The sequence below is a fragment of the Vespa velutina genome, chromosome 6 (assembly GCF_912470025.1).
Source record: "Vespa velutina chromosome 6, iVesVel2.1, whole genome shotgun sequence".
Lineage (NCBI taxonomy): Eukaryota > Metazoa > Arthropoda > Insecta > Hymenoptera > Vespidae > Vespa > Vespa velutina.
The window spans coordinates 1824835-1844798 of record NC_062193.1 but is presented as its reverse complement, the minus strand read 5'-3'; the positions used below and the strand labels follow the sequence as shown (position 1 = coordinate 1844798).

Below are 19964 nucleotides of genomic sequence, written 5' to 3'. Positions count from 1 at the left end.
TTGAGAAAGTGGGTATAGAGGATTCTACTAAAGAGAGCGAAAAAGAAAATTCGTAAAGAGATAGAAAGAGAAAGAGAAAGAGAAAGAGAAGAGAGAGAGAGAGAGAGAGAGAGATGACATTTATTACGCTAGTACTCTAGTGCAATGATGAGCAAACTATGTATCATGAAATTTATATACATTATATATGCAACAATAATAACATTTCAAGAAGTAATACATATATTTTATTATTCTTAAAAGAAAAAAATAATTTCATATATTATTACTATTCTTTCGTTTACTCATACAATTAAAATTATTTTCGTGACGTCGGATATATAAATGTTTTGCGCGTCACTGCCCTAACACTAAAAGGTTTGACTTCAAACGCGAAGATAGATAAACAAAGTGAAAAGATAAAAGAAGACTGATAAAATTTCAAAGAAAAATATATCATTGATAAAGAGAAAAAGAGTAAAGATCTTCGCCAAATCTAATTGATCTACATTTTTTCAATTGGCACTTCAACGACGTCTTCTCTCCGATGAGTAAAATTAGAAGTAGAAAGAGACATCCTTGAATAATTTCTTATCTTGTCTCGAACGAATTGAGAGGAAGAATGGATGATAAAGGTCGAACAACTACGAGAGAGACTTTTTAACGAATAAGAACGAACGTGACTTTCGCGCGTCTAACGCGTTAGACAACATCTACGTGGAGATGCGATTTCGCGGTCGAAGCCGAACCGCGAGAATCTCTCTACGATGTATCTATAAATTATTTCGCTGACGTAACGATAATAAATTGTCGTCCATTGGGACGAAAAGCGTGCGTCATCGAGAGACAATCGCCCTTGTGCCGATTACATTTTTAATCCTTAATGGACCAAGGTTTGATGCAGGTATATCGTATTTTATTTGATTTGATTTTATTTTAATTTTATTTTAATCTTAATTTTATTTTTCATTTTTCTTCGGATTACTATTGAATCCTCTTATATCCTGCATACGAATATACCTTACAAGGTACTAACTGTTAAAGTAATTTTTTCTTATCAACTTATTCGCGATATGATAATACTTTAATTATTCGATATTACATTCTAACTAATATACATTAATTATTTATAACGTTACGTTATTAAATTGACTATTTGAAATTATTTGTTGATAACAACTGTCAATAAGTCGAGGACATCAGGTATTATGAATAAAAAAGTATCTATATGTGAGACAAGTGTATTAAGATTAAAAAGGACATACTTATTGTAGATATATATGCGTTCCCGTCCTATTTATTTTTAACGGGAAAGTGAGAGGAATATAGAAAGAGAAAGAGATAAAGAGATATATGGTATTCATCGTACAAAGAGAATCGAGTACCATTCGATACTTTCCAATTAAGCGAGCCGGACGAAGGTTCGACGGAAATGCTATTGGAAAAGCCAGCGAAGCGACGAACATTGTCAAAGAATAATTACATCGCGCGAGCGTTGCGTAAGGTGAAGATCACAAAACTAGTATAACGCCGATTTAAATTGACCCAGATTCGCGTGAAGTCATTTTAATGAGTACGACTTCGTGTGGACGTGTGAAGATAACGAAGAGACGTACGTATAGTAAGTTTCAATTTATAGAGAACAAGAGAGAGAGAGAGAGAGAGAGAGAGAGAGAGAGAGAGAGAGAGAGAGAGAGAATAAAATAAAACATTAATTGTCAAAAGAAAAAAATCAGATGTTTTTATCATACGATACATATTAGTATCTAATAATGATTTCTCTCTCTTAGTTCGGACTCACTTATTGTATCATTTTATCTCTTATCGTATTAAGACACGACTCTTTACGAGTTTTCTATCATATTATTCATATCCGCTGGTAGTCATGTAACGAAAATAAAATCTTGCGACCTTATCGGCGCAAGAAATGATTAATAATAAAGATGAGATCTCTTTGGCGTTAGCTCGCTTAGCTCGATCGTCAGCATACGGGATAAGATCTCGAAAGTTTACGGTAACGTTGATGACTGTCATGTCTCGTAAAGATGTCTCGAGAGCATTCTCGCTTATCGGTGATCGACCGACAAGATTGTGAACAGATATATATATATATAGATCAATATCAATATATCAATATATATATATATATATATATATATATATCTATAGATCAATAAATATATATGTCAATATTTCTACAGATCAATATATATATATTTATTGATCTATAGAAATGAAAATCGATTTTATGCTACCTGCCTTCTTAATCATTTGGATTACATTTGATATCATTGAAAGAATTACGATATAATTTTTAATATTTTTTATTGGTTTTGAAGAACGTATGTCGGATAACGAGTTCATTTATATTTTGTAAATATTCATGAAATTTCTGATTCTATTTGAAATGTTGTTATATTTTTTTAATATAATATAATAAATATAATGTACATGTGTACTTTATATTACCTTCAATTCACTCGATAGCCTAGTTTTACAAAGATAAAATGTATTTATAAAATTATAAATAAATATTTTTCTCATAAAAATATTATTTCTATGCAAAAGAATGTTGGTACATTGAAAATAATTTGTAAATCGTTGCAACAAAAGGACATTACAGAAGGCGTAAGCATCGTCTGGTAAACCTTAACGAAATAATGGATCGAGAGCAGCGTTCAATTCTCTCTATTATTTGAATTTCATCATCATCATACTTTAAAGACCTCTCATTTGCATTTCTATATCGCAAGATTTCTTTGGAGAAAGGTCATTCACGTTTAATCGTCTTTAAAGGAACATTATTAACCTTTCAAAGTCTTTCCATCTTTTCTTCTTATACTCATTCCCTCTTTTTTCTTCTCTTTCTCTGTCTTTCTCTATTTCATATAGAAACGAGTTATGTATTACGTGAATAGTAATCACAAAAAAAATACATCTACTTATTATCAAGCGCGAGTTACTAACATAAAATTAAACTCTTGTTCATTCGCCATTTCTACGCAGTGAAAGTAGCCTCATAAAACGAAATTTGTGGTTTCCTGTGAAAAAAGGGAGAAAAAAAAATAGAAAAAGAGAAAAACAAGATTTAATCAGAACGACGATAACTGAACTTCCTTTGCCAAAAAATCATGCCAAGGATATGTTATTATAATCAGCAGGATGTTCCCGTTAAGATTCCCGTATAATCGACTTCCTTTCCCCTTCAAATGACATATTTTCTCTCTTCGAGTAAAGGTTTCTCCTTCTCTCTTATTTTCAAAAGAGAAATGAAGTGAGAATTGATCGAACGTTAATCATAAAATCTCACCTCATGGGCTTTCTTTCTACTTGCGTTTGCGGTTATTGAGAGAAAGAGAGAAAGAGAGAAAGAGAGAGAAAGAGAGAGAGAGAGAGAGACTGCAAAAGTTTAAAAAAATTACCCGAGCATTCCCCATCGACCACAACGATTCATCGTCATTTTTGCATCCATCGTCGATCGCCATGTCGAGATTTGCTTCGCGGTTAAGCCGAGAATGCGCTCATATATACTATATGTATTTCATTCCTATGATATACGAGAGAGAGAGAGAGAGAGAGAGAGAAAGAGATGGGAAATGTTGAGACTATCCATACGATTTTCTATCTCTCTTTTTTTCTTTTCTCTTCGATCAAATTCTTTTTCTTCATGGATAAAGCTTGACCGTATAACGTAATTTATCACGTTTAATATTTAATGTAATATAAAATTTTTGTGTTCGATGAACATTCTAGTCGATGGTAAAATCGAAAATGGAAGACGTTCCGCGGATTATTATACCGTATCTAACACATGGGCCGAAATAATCAACATGTTGACACGCAGTATGTTGCGTTTAGACGACACCAGAGAAGAATAATACACCAATGCCTACTCACTCATGCGAGAAAGATATGCATATATATATATGTGTGTGTGTGTGTGTGTGTGTGTGTGTGTGTGTGTGTGTGTGTATGCGTGTGTGTATATATGCTCATATGCGCGCGCGCTTAAGTATCCGTCAAAACATTCGGTCGCCTTTCAACAACCATACGTTTCGGCGAACCCGATAATTAATTCTCGCAATTATTCAAAACGACCGCGACAACATAAGCGGAGAACGAAAATGATAACACTGCGGTATCTTCTCCTTTCGAAATTTTCATGAAAATTAATAGAATGGCCGATGTTCGGTCAAATCGACGTTGTTTCTTTAATTGCTAATCATTTTTTTTTCATCTTTTCATTGTTAACGATGTAGATCGGAATCGTCATGTATAAATATTTATTTATGATCATTTTTAATCGCGAATTAATTTTTGATGTAAATTAAATTGTGAATATAAACGAAGTAATTGCGAAATGAATTTAGTCATGTGTTTTGTTAATTTCTGACAAAAAAAAATACAAGAGTAAAATGAGAACGAGTTAAATTAAGACAAAAAAAAGAACAAAATTAAAAAACAGAAAAAAGAGAATAGTTTCGTGCTTGATTACAATTCGAGAAGAAAAAAGTATTATCGGAGAGAGGATGGGTGATGGGGGAGGTAAAAGGGATTATAGATATTTCTTGTCGACGGATCCAACGTACCTGCAATTTTACGCTCGCGCATTCGACGCCAAAGTGCTTCCGCCTTTCGCATAGGCCAGTTCTCCACCTTCGCGCTGAAACTTCGAAAGAATTTATATTCCTTCGATAATCGTCTTGTTGCCGTATGATGAACTCCTGTTTCTTCCGCAGTATTTGCGGGTTTACCCCCACTGCTCTCCTCCGTCGACATTATTCTCGTTGATTAATTTTTATCACTGATCTTTCTTTTAATAATTTTATACGGGATCGTTGATAACAATAGTCCAATTTTCATTCAATCTTAAAACGATCGAGTTAAATCCCGTTCGCTTGAAAAATCCATGATCTTCTTCCATCTTTCTTTTTATTGAACTTCTTATCGTTTCGTTCGATAAAATAAAATGGTTGAATTTGTTTAACTGGAGTAGCTCGTAAACTTGTCGTTCGTCAATGATCTCTCATCATCTTCGTCGATCGATTAACGAATGGAAACGAATCAATTTTTTTAGAAAATTGAAGATCTAGTTTTACACTAGTTAATAATAATTATAATAACGATAATAATAGCGATAAATAGTATTCAGGTACTAGTAGCGCACTTACGTAGCTGTTCCTTCATTCAAAAAACAATTCTAACTATACGGAAGTTAATAGTTTGTGAAACTATCTTAAGTCACGTGAATAGGTAACTATGTAAGTAAATAATTGATTTCGATTGGACCAGGTACTAAGTATGATGCAGTTCGCTAGACATCTTTTCGCTTCCTTTTCATCGTTTTGTTTCCTAAAAGAAATTCGAGATAAAACAACGACATGAAAAAGAATAAAACTTTATTGATGAAATCGTTCGATTTCCACATAAAAAAAAGCACACGAGATCACTCATTTCTTGTGTATGGTAGTTAAATAATAAAAAAACATTGTAAGGAGTGTACAGCCGAGAGACATTTATTCTCACGGTAAAAATTTGCCGGGGACCAATAACGACAAAAAAAGAAGAAGGAAAAAGAAGAAGAAAGAAAAGAAAAAACAGAGAAAACAATGACGCTCTGAGTCCTCTCGTTATTTTCGCAAGTGTCCAGATTCGAGTTGTCGACAACGAGTATTCGTTCGATTCTTCGTTTTACGTTCGCACCTCAAGGTCGTTCGACGATGAACCGTCGAAAGATTTATCGCACGAGGCTCAGAGCCGTATTGTCGAAGGAAAGCCGTAATCACGTCGGCTAACGAGCGATTTGTAATGCTTCGAGTGTCGACTGGTTCGAAGAGAAGTAAAAAGTAAATGGGAACCTTGTGAAGTTCATCGAGAAATGGTTCTCGTCGAATGGCATTGAATTTATGGATAAATTCAAGGAAAAAGTAAACGTTAATATCAACGAAATGAATTATAATGAAAGTATTCGAGATTAAACGTTAGGTGATACGTTTTTTGTTCAAGAAATCACTTTGTTTCCAAAGTTACAAATTTACAACAATCGACTAAGAAAACAGTTTACGTGTTCGAATGTTACAGCTTTAGAATTACTTTGAGTAACTCGTTGTCACGAACGTTTCATTGTACCGATTTAATTACTTCCTCTCAAGATCAAGGCAATATTAATCAGCGTTTAAAAATAAAGAAACTTCTCTTAATTATGATGTGAAAAGTAAATTTCTATATATTTAATGCTTTACATTGCGAAATACATAAAGATAAAGTAACTTGATGGAACATCGAACGAGAATATAAACTCAAATACAAAATTCTTAGACGAAATCGTTGTAATCTTATAAAGTTGGAAAAAGAAAGATCTTCTTCTTGAAGTAAAATTAACTAGTTCAGAAATATACACGGCTAAAGGAACAATTAAATCTTCAAAATATAGCAGGAAGTTCGTGTTTGTATAGTCGATGGATTGGATAACGAGCACTCCGTATCTCTCTCTTCCTCTCTTTTCGATAGTTTGTCAAGGAATAATCCGATAGGACGATAATTCTTTTGGAAAGTCGATGCTCGTTAGACACACAATCTTTCCTCGTTCGTGAGAAGAAAATAATACGAGTATCCTAATACAACGAATAGGAAAAGACACGTTAGACAGACTGTAACATAGCGAGATCAAACGTTTCGGCCGAACAATAAGGGCGCCTATCTCCCCTAAAGATCGACTTACATTCAATTCGCATCGATCGATCTTAATTCGGTAGTGTTACGAAACGCACCACGGGTAACGCAAGCTGTGTGTGTCCACACGTCGTAACTCTTTACATCGTCGTTACAACGCCGCCGTTTCTTCCTCCTCCTCCTCCTCCTCCTCCTCCTCTTTCTACATCTCCTTCTCCTTCCTCTTTCTCCTACTTCTTCTCCCTCGAACTCGATCGAATCAATCTTGCGAGTAATTAATTTCAACGCAAGTTGCATAAGGGTGAAAGTCTTGTCTCTATTGGCGAGCCAAACTAGAGAAGAAGAATAAAAGGAATAAAAATAAAGAAAAGAAAGAAATATAAATAAAAGGGAGAGAAGGTGGATGCGATACCGCGATTTTTTCGATCGATATAATCCTGCTCGAATTCAAATAAAATAGACAAAAAGGAAAACAAGAAAAAAAAAGGAATGGAATAAAGGAGGTCGAATCTTATTCATCCTGATTTACGAGTCTCTTCCGAAGCCTTAATAGATACATCGTTCTATCTATGTCACGCCCTCGGGCTCCATACTGACACTAGGAAAAAAAGAAAAAAAAAAAAAAAGAAGAAACGTGTAAGCGAAAGAATCGCTACGACTAAAGTGTGTTCCTCTTTTTCCTCCTCCTGCTCCACCACCATTGGACACCTTTGAACTTTGCCAATGGATTTATATTCCAACGGGACAACGGAATCGAAGTGGATTGTTTCGAGAGTAACGATGAAGGATACCGTAAGAATTTCTGCGTGCGTGACACCTTTTCTGTTATCGATACAGGAAGTTACTCGTAGAGAGAGAGAGAGACAGAGAAGGTGGGAGGGAGAGAGAGAGAGAGAGAGAGAGAGAGAGAGAGACAGAGAAGGTGGAAGAGAGAGAGAGAGAGAGAGAGAAAAGAAAAAAAAAAGAAAAAAGGAGAATAAAAGGAAAATGTAGCGAATAGAATTCAACGAGACGCCATGTGTTATGAATTATGAATGAAGTTGAACATGATCGAAGAAGGAATCTGATTCGAGAAACCTTTTACGATCTTTTGGAAAACGTTCTCCAGATATTTGAAATTAACAAGACAAGGAAGTCGAAAACAAAGATAGAAAGAGACATAGACAAACTTGTCATATGAATGAATGAATTTCAACTAAAAGAAATCTAAAGGAAAGAAAGCAAGGAAGAAAAAGGAAAAAGGTAAAACGAAACACATAAATAGAAGAAATGAAAAATCTATGCGGTCGATTCGATGTCACGCTCCGATAAATGATTTGTGCCGACTCATGGACCGTCACTAGACTCTCTCTCCTATTTCTAGAAATCCTAATCGCCGGACTACTACCACCGTTGTCCTATTCTACGGATGAGCGTTTCTTTTAAAAGTTAAAACCCCGATCGCTATCGATCTCTCGCTAGCCAAGAAAACACACAACACGTTCCCCTTATATCCGAGAAGAAGAAAGTTTTACGATAATTTTTTTTCTATTTTCTCCCCTCGCCTCCCCTCTCCCTTCTCCCCACCCTCCCTGCCTCCCACTTCCTCACCTTTCAAGGAAGGCGACACTTTCGAATCGTGATTTACGACAAGCAAGCACTACACGCCGTTGTTAAAAAGAATATCCTAGGAAAGTTATAATTACCGAAGGCGAGACTCGTGAAAGTGTCGCATATCCTTCGATTGCTGTAAACAAAACTATTCGAACGAAAGAAAAATAAAAAAAGAGAAGAAAGGAAGGAAAACGATCTGTAATAAATCTTTCTTTCATAAATTAGAAAACGTTCAAGAGGTTATAAGCTCGAAAAGAAAAAAAAAAATCAAATTGGTAAAGGATAACAATATATGAGAAAAAAAAAAAGACAACCCTCTCAGAAAAAAAAAAGAAAAATGATGAAAAAAGAGGGGATGGGGAGGGGAGAAAGCAAAATATCGATCGAATGAACGAACGTCGAAACGCGAACGTACTGATTAATAAACAATTGAAACGGAAGCGACGATGTCACATTGAAGTAATTCTCGAAGGATCCGGCGTGCGTTTGACAGGACGAAGCCACGCGCGACGAAGAGAAACGTTAAAGATATGCGAGCGCGCGAGTCGCGTGGACGGCGCTCGGTAAACTGCGCCGAGCGCCGCGGTGCCCACGATACCGACGACTGCCGTCGACTTCCATTGGCGCAACGGACCAACGCAAACCGTCGTTAGCCTCTGACGTCGCCTAATGCCTCGGCGCAAGCGTCCCTACTTGCTTTTTCTTCATCGAGTCACCTGTGGACCTCCTTTTCTCTCTTCTCTCTCTCTCTCTCTCCCTCCCTTTCTCTCTCTCTCTCTCCCTCTCCCTCTTTTTCGGTAACCTTCCTCATTACGATATACCAACAGCCTCTGTTCGATTTATGCACTCTACGAATACTTTCCTTTCAAGCACATCCTCGAGACTAGTCTAAGCTCTTCTTCGTAATCGGATTTTCTATTCTGGAAAACACCTTTCTCGTGTTAAACGTAGTATATGTAACATTATACACACGACGAGTCAATAATTATTATCACCTGAAATAACTTAACAGGTATTACAGTGATAATGATGACAACTATGATGATGATTATTATTGATTATTATTATTATAATTATAATAATAATAATTATTATTATTATATATATATATATATATATATAATTATTATATTTATTATATTATTATATAATAATAATAATAATAATAATAATAATTATTATTATTATTATTATTATTATTATTATTATTATTATTATACGTAACTATAAACGTATACGCATTGAGCATTCAAGTCAAAATAATATTTCCTAAAATCGGTCGATTCACATTTGCTAATAATCGTCGACACTATTATTGTATATGTACCGCACATAATCAAGTAATTACGAGTTCTTTGTCCTATAGGAGATAGTCGACGAAGTAGAACGTAGCCTGAAAGTCGGCAATTAGTTGCGTCGGTGAAACATTTACAAATCCTTTTCGTGCGTGCCTCGAAGGCGAGATCACTTAGCGTTGCTTATTAATAATTTCTAAATGATTCTATTATTTTTTTTTTCTTCATTTCTTTTCTGTTTGCTTTTTTTTCTTTTGTTTCTGTTTTATAATAGTTGCCGAAAGATATACGATAGTTCTGTGCTTATGAACTCTTTCTCTTTTCTGTGTTAAAAGATATATAAGTTTGATCGATTCGAAAGATAATTGTCTTATCGAGAGACGCTCTCCCTCTCTCCCTCCCTCCCTCCCCTCCTCTTCTCTCTATTTATCTATCTATCCATCTCGCACCATAAACTAAACACACGATCAATAATGGTTGCTCCCTAACAACATTCACACGCGCATGATAATGGTGCCAGCCCACAATTAATTTCTCTTAACTGAGAACCTGAAGGTGCGGCACGTGTAAACCTAATTTGCAGCTTCTTGTATCTTCGTTGCATTCGAGTTCCTATTAAGAATACCTATTCGAGTTGATGCAAAAATATCAATGATGAAGAGATCTTTAATGAGAAAGAAATAAAAAAGAACATACATACATATATATATATATATATATATATATATATATATATATATGTATATGTATATATATGTATATATGTATATGTATATGTATATGTATATGTATATGTATATGTATATATATGTGTATATGTATATGTATATGTATATGATATGTATATGTATATCTATATGTATATGTATATGTATATGTATATGTATATGTATACACAAAAAGAAATATGTTCATTTATATTATTACCTTGAATATCATTGGCTCGCATAAGTTTTCGAGGCGTTTTTATAAAAAGCGCCCACCTTCGGCCTCTTCCAAAATAACCGACTAAAAATATTCAATGACGATGTTTATTTCACGATCGAAAACGCATACTATTTCCATGCTCTTCTAAATTAACTAAATGAACCTTTTCAAAAGGGTCGAACGAAATTTCTCTTATATATACATACACTAACGTTATATAAATATTTATAGACATATACATGTATATACATATACATGTATATACATATACATGTATATAGAATTGGATACCAAGAAGAGTTACAGGAAAGACAATGAAACATTGTAGTCGAGTAAGCAACGGTACTGCAATCGATCGCGAAAGTTTAATTAATTATCGACGCTCACGTGAACACGCGCTAATTGCTTTCTCGAGGTAGGCGGCTACGTGCACACGGCTAAATCTCCAATGTAAGATTCGAAGCATCGCGGTCCGTGCGGTGATTAAAGCTTCCGGTGCAGGCGTGTTGACCCGAGGCTAAAATTAAGAATTAAATCAGCTACGCGAGCTACGCAAATGTGGTCTCCCAGCGACTACTTTCCATCGTACTTACACCCTTAGGCCGACAAATCGTTTCGATATCTCGAAGAATCGTTTTAAGAAAGGGGAAAGAAATCAGGCCAAAAAAGAAATAAGAAGAATGACGATGATATATTGTCGAATATCATCGTTATTCTTATCATATATTGAATTCTGTGATATGGAAAATTAGATATTATCAAGCTTGAAAACGACGAAATAATTTCACTGTTACTTCTGACGTTTCAATTTTCCTCTCCCATGGTTTTTATGTTCTTCTAATTTGCTTTTATCGACGCTAAAAAAGATAACTCAATTTCTCTCTCTCTCTCTCTCTCTCTCTCTCTCTCTCTCTCTCTCTCCCTCTTTATATGTATATATAAAGAAAAAAAGAATATATATATATATATATATATATATATATATATATATATATATTCTTTTTTTCTCTATAAAATTCTACCGAGCGCAAGCTCAAAACGATCAACGAAGCGTACGTCGTATCTGTCCTCGACCTGCTTAGAAGCGTTCGTTTTTGTAGCAAGTTCGTTCGTGATGTATGAACGACGAGTTAAATCGGATTTTCAATCGAACGAGCACATCTCGAAAGAGTTTGACATACCGCTAAACTTCTCCATAGACAATTCCTTCCTCTCTGTATATACATATATATATATACGTACATATGTATATATTATATACATACATATGTGTAAAGCAATGAGTAATGTCAGTCTTCTCTTTTTTCTTTCTCTCGTTGAAAACCACGAAATAAACCGTTAACTTTCAAACTTCAATGACTCTAACGGCTTAGAACATTCCGTGTCTTTACATTTTGCTTACATGAAGAAACATGTAAATTCTTTGCAAAGGACAAGAACACACAATTCTTTCTTTCTTTAACGTTTGTATTGCCATGACTAAAAAATTATTCCGACGATAACTTCTTCGACTTGTAACATCGAATACATATGTATGCACATACATACATATATACATACATATATACATACACATAAACAATAATATACAAATCGAAAGAGAATTACCATTAGAAAGTTCGAAAGAATACATATTTACATAGTTTGAGCAATTGTAACGATAAAGATAGTGAGAACGTAATAACGTTGGATAGGATTCTACGTTATATGCGTTAGAGAGATAAGACTCACCTGATAATTGTCGTTCCGATTGCGAACGTGGCTGCTGCAATGACTGAAACAAGACGGAACATTGTTATCACATTTTCTTATGCATTTACACGCTACCTATCTGCATGAAAAGAATTTTTTCGCTTTTCTTTTTCTTTGTTTTTTTGATTGATATCGTACTTGATGTAATATTCATCGAATTTATTGTGGAAAATTACATATAAATGATTCGAAATCTCAGATAATTCTCGCATTCGTATTCTCGAATTACTCTTTTGTAAAATGGGAATTAGTAAACTGAAAATTAATATTTTTATATAAATTTAATGCTAAATAAACATTATCCTGTGTTTCTAACAAAATCATTGTTTGAAAATAATGTTAATAAATATTTTCTGTTTTCAACACAATTAATTTTCCCTATGCAAAAATCGTAAGAAAGTTAAATAAATTATAAAAATTTCTTTTTTTTTATGAAATAAAATATGATAATATACATATCATTTAATAAAAAAATTTTTAAGCGAAAATTATTTGTATTATTCGATTGGACGAACGTTCTTTGTTAATACGAATAAATTCGTTATGAATAAATATAGCTCTACTGATAGATAACAAATATTAAATAAAACAAAGGAATAGATAAAAGAATTTAAAATTCTTATTTAGAGATAGTCTATCTTTAGCGACCTGCCTAACGTTTTACCTTGACAGAACACACTCTCTAATGAATTAAACTTTACAACGCTTTACGAAAAAAATTTATTTTTTAAAAACAAAACAATGTTCACGTTCATTTAATAGTTCTTTATGCGTTGTAACCTTACAACGATCGTCGAGGGAACATACATATAAGTACCTACGTTACTATTAGACAAGGTTAACGGATAACTTGGTCTCAACGACTTGATATGTTTTTATTATAACAAATATTATAATCATTTAAATCTATTACATTACACTTTCATTTGTAACGTAAGTACAACACGTATTTATGTATGTATGTATTTTTTTATGTTTTCTCTTTTTTATATTTTATAATACTTTGGACGTAACACGTAACATAAAAATTAAAAATAAATTTATCACAAAATATCTTTTCTATTATTAGATTTAAACATTGTTAATGATAAATTATTTTTTTCTGTATAGAAAAGAAATTTTTAATTTAATTACGAACATCAAAGGATTAATTTCAATTAAGGTCAGTCAAGATAGGACAAAAGTTCGAAGCTGTCTAAAGCACATGTCGTTAGTTTAAATGGATGAGTCTCAAATGGCTGCGAGAGAATGATAACGAAAGGATACGATACGTTAGTAGGATGACATCGTTTCTTATTCACGTTTTTTTTTTTAAATTATGAACGTTTTTTAAATGACCATTTGCCGTACGAAGAGCACGACCCACTTGCAGGAGTATACGAACTCGACTTCGAAACAAATAGCTGACCTTGACCTTTCGTTATATCTCAATTAATTCGTAAAATAGATATCCGTTTAATTGCATAAACGTGAAAAAGCCACATGTAAAATCATTAATAATAACGTTTTTTGATGAAATAAATTTGACTTCCGCATGGACGGATGTTATACAAGTAGTAAAGTGAATAAGAAAAAGGACTAACCAGCTAATGGTCTATTAAAAAAAGAAAAAGAAAGAAAAAAAAGAAAAAATATGAAAAATAATATATTAAAGATCAATCTATTTTTTTTAAATAATTCAAGAACTCCAAATGAATGTCCGAGTTAATTGTCCTTTCTTTATCTTTTTTTATCTTTTACTATCTTTTCCGTTTTTTTATTTTATTTTTCCTTTGTAAAATAGAAAAGAAATGAAGGAAAGAGAGTATACTCGAAGAGAGGCTACGTTTATTCGAGGGTCGAGGGATGCCAACCGACTAATACGTTGCTAACACGGCTCGCTGCTCCATTAGCTTTGATCATTCACTAATACACGTTTATTTTCTTTCCCTTGTGTTAGTAATATTTTTATCTGTATTAGTAGGCGCATCCATGTATACCGCGAAAACACACATTTGTCCGAGAGAAATGCTCGTTCGTGCGTAAACCACCACTTTGTGTGCTGACACTTCATTGATAATTTGTAAGCACGGTTAGAAATACACGAACAAAAAAAGAAAAAAAATTGATTTATACAACGAAAAAGAGAAAAAAGAAACAAAAAAAAAAAAAGCAAGACTTTCTGTTGTACTTTTACTCCCACAATTATGACTTTTATTCCTTTTTCTTTTTATAAGACGAATTATACGTAAATATTAATTTCCAAGTAAATATTAATTTCAGTTGAGAAATATTGACTTTCTCTCTCTCTTCCTCTCCCCTCTCTTTATCACTCTCTCTCTCTCCCTCTCTCTCTCTCTCTCTCTCTCTCTCTCTCTATTTAATTGATAAGAAACTCGCGGATCATCTGATATAGATAAACACATATTTTACTTATCACGCACTAATCGTTTCTCTTCATAGCCGTTTTTTTTATTTTTTTATTTCTTTTTATTATTATTTGTTTTCTTGATTATCATTCGATAGAAACACGTACATGGGCATTTTTCATTAATTTGCTTATTGAGAGGTGTAAAATTTAGAAAATCTTCTAATAAATATTCTACAACACGATCCAAGAGCGTTGGAAAATTATTCCTTTAACGTGCACCGATCGATAGATGTGTTAGGTAAGCGGAATACAACCGCTATGTTTATGCATTTGAGCAAAGTATGCTTTTGGTATCAAAGCACCGACGACTGACCTTGAAATACTATGCTTCCCTAATCGTTGTCTATCCGTCCAATGTCGATGAATTATGCGAATCCTTTCTCTGATCTAGTGCCCATCTTCACTATCACTACTGACTACTCTTTTAAAAATAATCACTTCACGTGTACATTGCAGTGTGTTTCTAAATGTAACCACGAGTGTATGTGCATTTGTGTGTATGTGTGTGTGAAAGAGAGAGAGAGAGAGAGAGAGAGAGAGAGAGAGAGAGAGAAAACTATGAAATAAAATAAATTTCTACGAAACGTAATATAAACTCGAAGAAGAATCGATCGTTACCTCGAACGATTACCCACATCCAAGAAAGCAACTCTCTGTTATGCGAAATCTTCGGTATGCATTTGGAAGCTAATACGAACTTATTCGAATATTGCCGTCCATGTGAAAGGAAAATTAAGGGTCCATTCAGGCACGATTGCATCTCGATCCTACCATGTTTGAAAGTCAAGAAGGAGAAAAGAGAGAAAGAAAAGAAAAAAAAAAAAAAAGAGAAAAAGATGAAAAATAAACAAAGAAATATTATAGATACAAAACGTTGCGCCTAGATATTTCTTAGCTTTTTTTTTCATTGGATCGTACTTCGTTATCGAGACTTTCAATAAGAAAATAAATAAACACGTATTGAAAAGAGAGAGAGAAAGAGAGACAGAGAGAGGGAGAGAGAGAGGGAGAGAGAGAGAGAGGGAGGGAGGGAGGGAGAGAGAGAGAGAGAGGAAGGAAAAGAAAAAGAATGCATTTTTTCGTTCTCGTTCGATAGAAACAGGTGTTGAAAGAGGCGCCGCGAGTGAAAGGGAAATTAAAGCTCGAGGCTTCTTTTCTTTTTCTTCTTCTTCTTTTTTTTTTTCATTCTGTACCCTTTCGGCGATCAAGGTACGGATGCTGAGTCTGCGAATGGTATGAGTCGAAGAAAAATACAAATAGCCGTGTTCCCGATGCTCGATGCAGTACACGGCTTGCGTGGGCAGAGACTAATGATTCGCCATAAGTGTGGATCACCAAACGAACTAACGGTCAAAGAGGTCTATCTCAACATGATAATCTCGATATCTCGAATGCCATGTGAACTTCAACGCGTATATGATTGATGTTACAATACGAAAGCTAAGTAAGTGCATTATTACGAGAGAGTCTACTACGGGTTATTATTTCTTTTTTAATTACTTGTCGAAAGCTGGTTCATTATCAAAAAAAAAAAAAAGAAAAAAAAAAAAAGAAAAAAAGAAAGAAAATAAAAAGAAAGATTCGACTCACCGAAACCTTCCTTCCGTTCTTTTCAACCTCGTTGTTCTCCAACAACGGCGCACTACTGCTCTTTCCGCCCATTTCTATCGTCAATGGTTCCGGCTTCAATTGCAGACTTGCTGCCGATGGTGAGGAGGGTGCTCGAGGTGGGGTCTCCAATAATTCTCCGGAGCTCAGCGAACTAACTGTCGTCGACAGACCTACATATCATATAACTTATTTCAATACAATCTGATCTCAACGTTCCATACGATCGTTCTTTCTTTTCTCCCTCCAAACTTATAAAAGTTTCACTACGAGTGTCTAATAAAAAAAAAAGTACGATTGAAAAAGCAAACTCACATAGCGGTAGATTCGTAGGTCTTGGCGGTTTAACACGCGGCAAGGAATCGTCCAATCCGCTGCTACTGTCAATCCCTTCTTGCAGATATCGATTTTCGTGATCTTTTGTTTGCGTGTGAACGCTCTCCCGTTTGATCCAAACGTCTTGATTATTTTTGTCATTACGCGAGCTCAATTTGGATGGTCTCCGGCGAATCCTTTCCCAGGTCTCCTTTCTGTGACATTTGTTTGAGGTCGGCGCTTTAAGAGAGAAAATAAAAAAATATATCAATGGAAACCGTTTCGTCAAAACTAAATACTTACTTCCTTTTTTTTTTCTCTCTTTATCCATCTCTTTCACTTTCCACAAAATGTAAAAAATTTTCGCTTACGTTTGGTTAATCGTCGATCCGTGCTTCTAGGTGGGCTCGCCGTACCGATTCCACTCTCGAGAGGAGAAGCTCTATCCGTAGCATCCGGTGACAAGCTCCCTGATGAGATCTCATCCATGCTTTGCAAAAGATCTTGGGAGGAAGAGGAAGATCTGTTGTCGTCATCTACAGTGTCTTGAGGCGATGGTGGGTCTAGAGTGCTCTCGTCTTGCAGCGACTGCGAATCCAATTGCGATTCCGCTATAAACGTCAAAGCGAACCAAGCTGGTAAGCGACGAATCGACGCCACTACTACTGCATGTCAAATTCTTATCTATATATTCTTTCGATAATAAAAGAAGGTAAGTAAGTAAATAAGAAAGAAAGGAAGAAAGGAAAGAAAGAAGGAAGGAAGGAAGGAAGGAAGGAAGAAAGGGAGGAAGGAAGGAAAGAAGGACGGAAGGAAGGACGGAAGGAAGGAAAGAAGGACGGAAGGAAGGACGGAAGGAAGGACGGAAGGAAGGAAGGAAGGAAGGAAGGAAGGCAGAAAGGAAGGAAGGAAGGAAGAAAGGAAAGAAGAAAAGAAGTAAGGAAGGAGGGAGGGAGTAAAATTTACCTCGTGGAGACTCGCATTCGCTGACCCAAGTAAAGCTAGAACTTCTTGAAATGGGAGGTGAAGTTTGCGTGGCTATATCCGAACAAGTAAAGGACTCCATTGGTGGACTGTTGGGACAACAGGAGCCTGAACCACTTCTAATTCTCAATAAAAGAGAATGTAGAGAGATTGGCAACTGGAATAAATGAACAATTGATATTTTCATGAAACGGATCAATAAATTTATATTTGTTTTCTTTCTTTTTCTTTTTTCGTTACACTACTCACTGTTCTTACCGATCCTGATCTGGCATTCTGTTCCTCGACGATCCTCTTCACCTCACTATTTTCAATCCTAACATTTTCACAAACCGAATCGTTTCTATCTTCAGGCAAATCACATTCGACTGCCACGTCGTTACCCCTCGATCTCGATATTGAAAATTTCTTTAGGTCTACCGGACTGGTCTCTCTTACGTCCCTATCGGATTCAGATAGTCTCTTCGCCGATATGTCACAACGTAAAGTGAAAGGGGAAACAGCACGTTTTTTCGAGGTCATACCATCCTTCGTTCGATTTTCCAAATGTAAAAGATCCTGATCGGGTAACGAGGATACTCTAACGAGTACAATGTCGTTCGTGTTTTCATGAAAGACAGGTGTCTGTCTTCTTTTAAGAAATTTCCCAAATGGTGGTTTCTTTTCTTCGGTCGGCGTCACTGGTGCCGATTTCGGTATATTATTGTCCAACGATTTTGATCTACCAGCTATAATATGATTGTCGTTCTTGTTGAATACGTCGTCGTAATCTGGATCCATACCGATGTCTTGATCGTCCTGAGTACCTTTAAATCTTTGAAACCTTGGCTGGCAATCTCTACGGCGTTTCTGATTCGTTGGAATAACAGGAAGACTGTGTTTCCTCTGGGAATCCGTTCGTTGACGAGGCGGAAGTTTGGTTTTCGATTCTTCAACTGTGATTATTCTTGAAGAAGACGTAGACGAAGACGAATATGAAGAAGATGAGGAAGAAGAAGAGGAAGAGGAAGATGATGAAGAAGATGAGGAAGAGGAGGACGGAGGTAAGACGACCGGTACATCGTCGGACACGCTTCTTAACTCTACAATTTTCTTTGGCTCACTACAAACGTCCTCCCCGGGTCGGTTTATTCTCGTTGGTAGACTAGATACGTTTCTATTATTCCATGAAGAATGACTTTTTACGTTTCTTGCTAAAAACTCGTTGCTCTGACGATCGTCATTGACCAATCGATATCTATGTTGATCAATAACGATACCGAGATTGTCCGGTAGACTGCCGCTTTTACGTCGTGAAATCTCGTTTTCATTCGGCACTGAATCAGGATTTAAAAGAGAACGAACGTCGACTTCGTCGACGTAAGTCTCCCCTCTGTTACACCAATATTTATTTTTGACATTGTTCCTGTTGATTTCGCAATAACTATTCTCGGAATTTTCGCTATCGGATAAACCGAACTCGTTCAATAATTCTTTGTACTTGATCGTTTTCGGTTCTTCCTTCTCCTTTCTCGTTGTATTTCGTCTTTCCAAATACTTTATCGATTTTTCTTTGGTTAATTCGTTTATCTCTTTCGCTATTATGCTATTGAACTCAGCGAGTATACTGTTCGACCACTCGCCAATATCATCCCCGATAATTGTCTTGTTATTCCCCCGTGGCAGAGAATTCTGTTGCTTTGGAACTCGAGTACTTCTCGCTGGCAAACATCTCGAAGCGTTTGTCGAATCCTTCGAACTCGAAGTTCCTACCTTGATGGTTGTTGTTATTTCTTGTTGCTTCGGATATTTTGGTTCCTCGATGACACGTAATGGAGTAGATGGTGCCGACTCAATGATCTCACCAATCTCTTCCTGTAACATTTTAAATACTTCTTTATTTCATTCGTATATATTACGGTATCGTCTACGTAGAAATCACATGTTACGTAAAATCATATATATATATATATATATATATATATATATATATATATATATATATATATGAACGGTCACATGAATGGTTAAGAATATGTGCTTAAATGTGAGGGAAAATAAATTCAAAATACAATGTGCACAACACTAAGCACGTATTATACGTAAAATACATAGAAGGGGGACGTCGACTTCAAACACTTTTATTGATCTTCAAAGGAAAATATGAAGTGGGAGGGGGAGGGAAGTGGGTACAAGAATCCTCGAAGCGCGATAACCGGTAATCTTTGTCAGTACAGTGCACGCAAACTCGCCGAGTTTCACCTTCTGCCTATATGAACGACAATAACAACATCAACGAATAGCAACAACGCGACAACGACGAGGACAGAACAGGAAGGGACGACAGGAGAGAAACAACAATGGCGACGCATGCGTAGCCCACGTAAGTTCGCGTTGCAAGAAGGGAGAAATGTGGATAACGATAGAGAGTATTTATAACGACACATAAT

At 35.3% G+C, this 19964-nt stretch overlaps 1 protein-coding gene across 5 annotated transcripts in view; it reads right to left on the bottom strand.

Annotated features, from left to right (window-relative positions):
- LOC124950098 overlaps positions 1 to 19964 on the bottom strand; it is a 170216-nt gene that overhangs the window by 92410 nt on the left and 57842 nt on the right. For 4 of the 5 annotated variants that reach the window (XM_047496317.1, XM_047496314.1, XM_047496313.1 and 1 more), the window contains 6 exons: positions 17785 to 19389; positions 17518 to 17692; positions 16923 to 17162; positions 16552 to 16791; positions 16219 to 16409; positions 12198 to 12240 (listed from right to left, as the gene is read on the bottom strand). In XM_047496317.1, coding sequence (XP_047352273.1) covers positions 12198 to 12240; positions 16219 to 16409; positions 16552 to 16791; positions 16923 to 17162; positions 17518 to 17692; positions 17785 to 19389 — 2494 coding nt within the window. The remainder of the gene's footprint in view (positions 1 to 12197; positions 12241 to 16218; positions 16410 to 16551; positions 16792 to 16922; positions 17163 to 17517; positions 17693 to 17784; positions 19390 to 19964) is intronic. The other variant, XM_047496316.1, reaches the window with a different exon arrangement.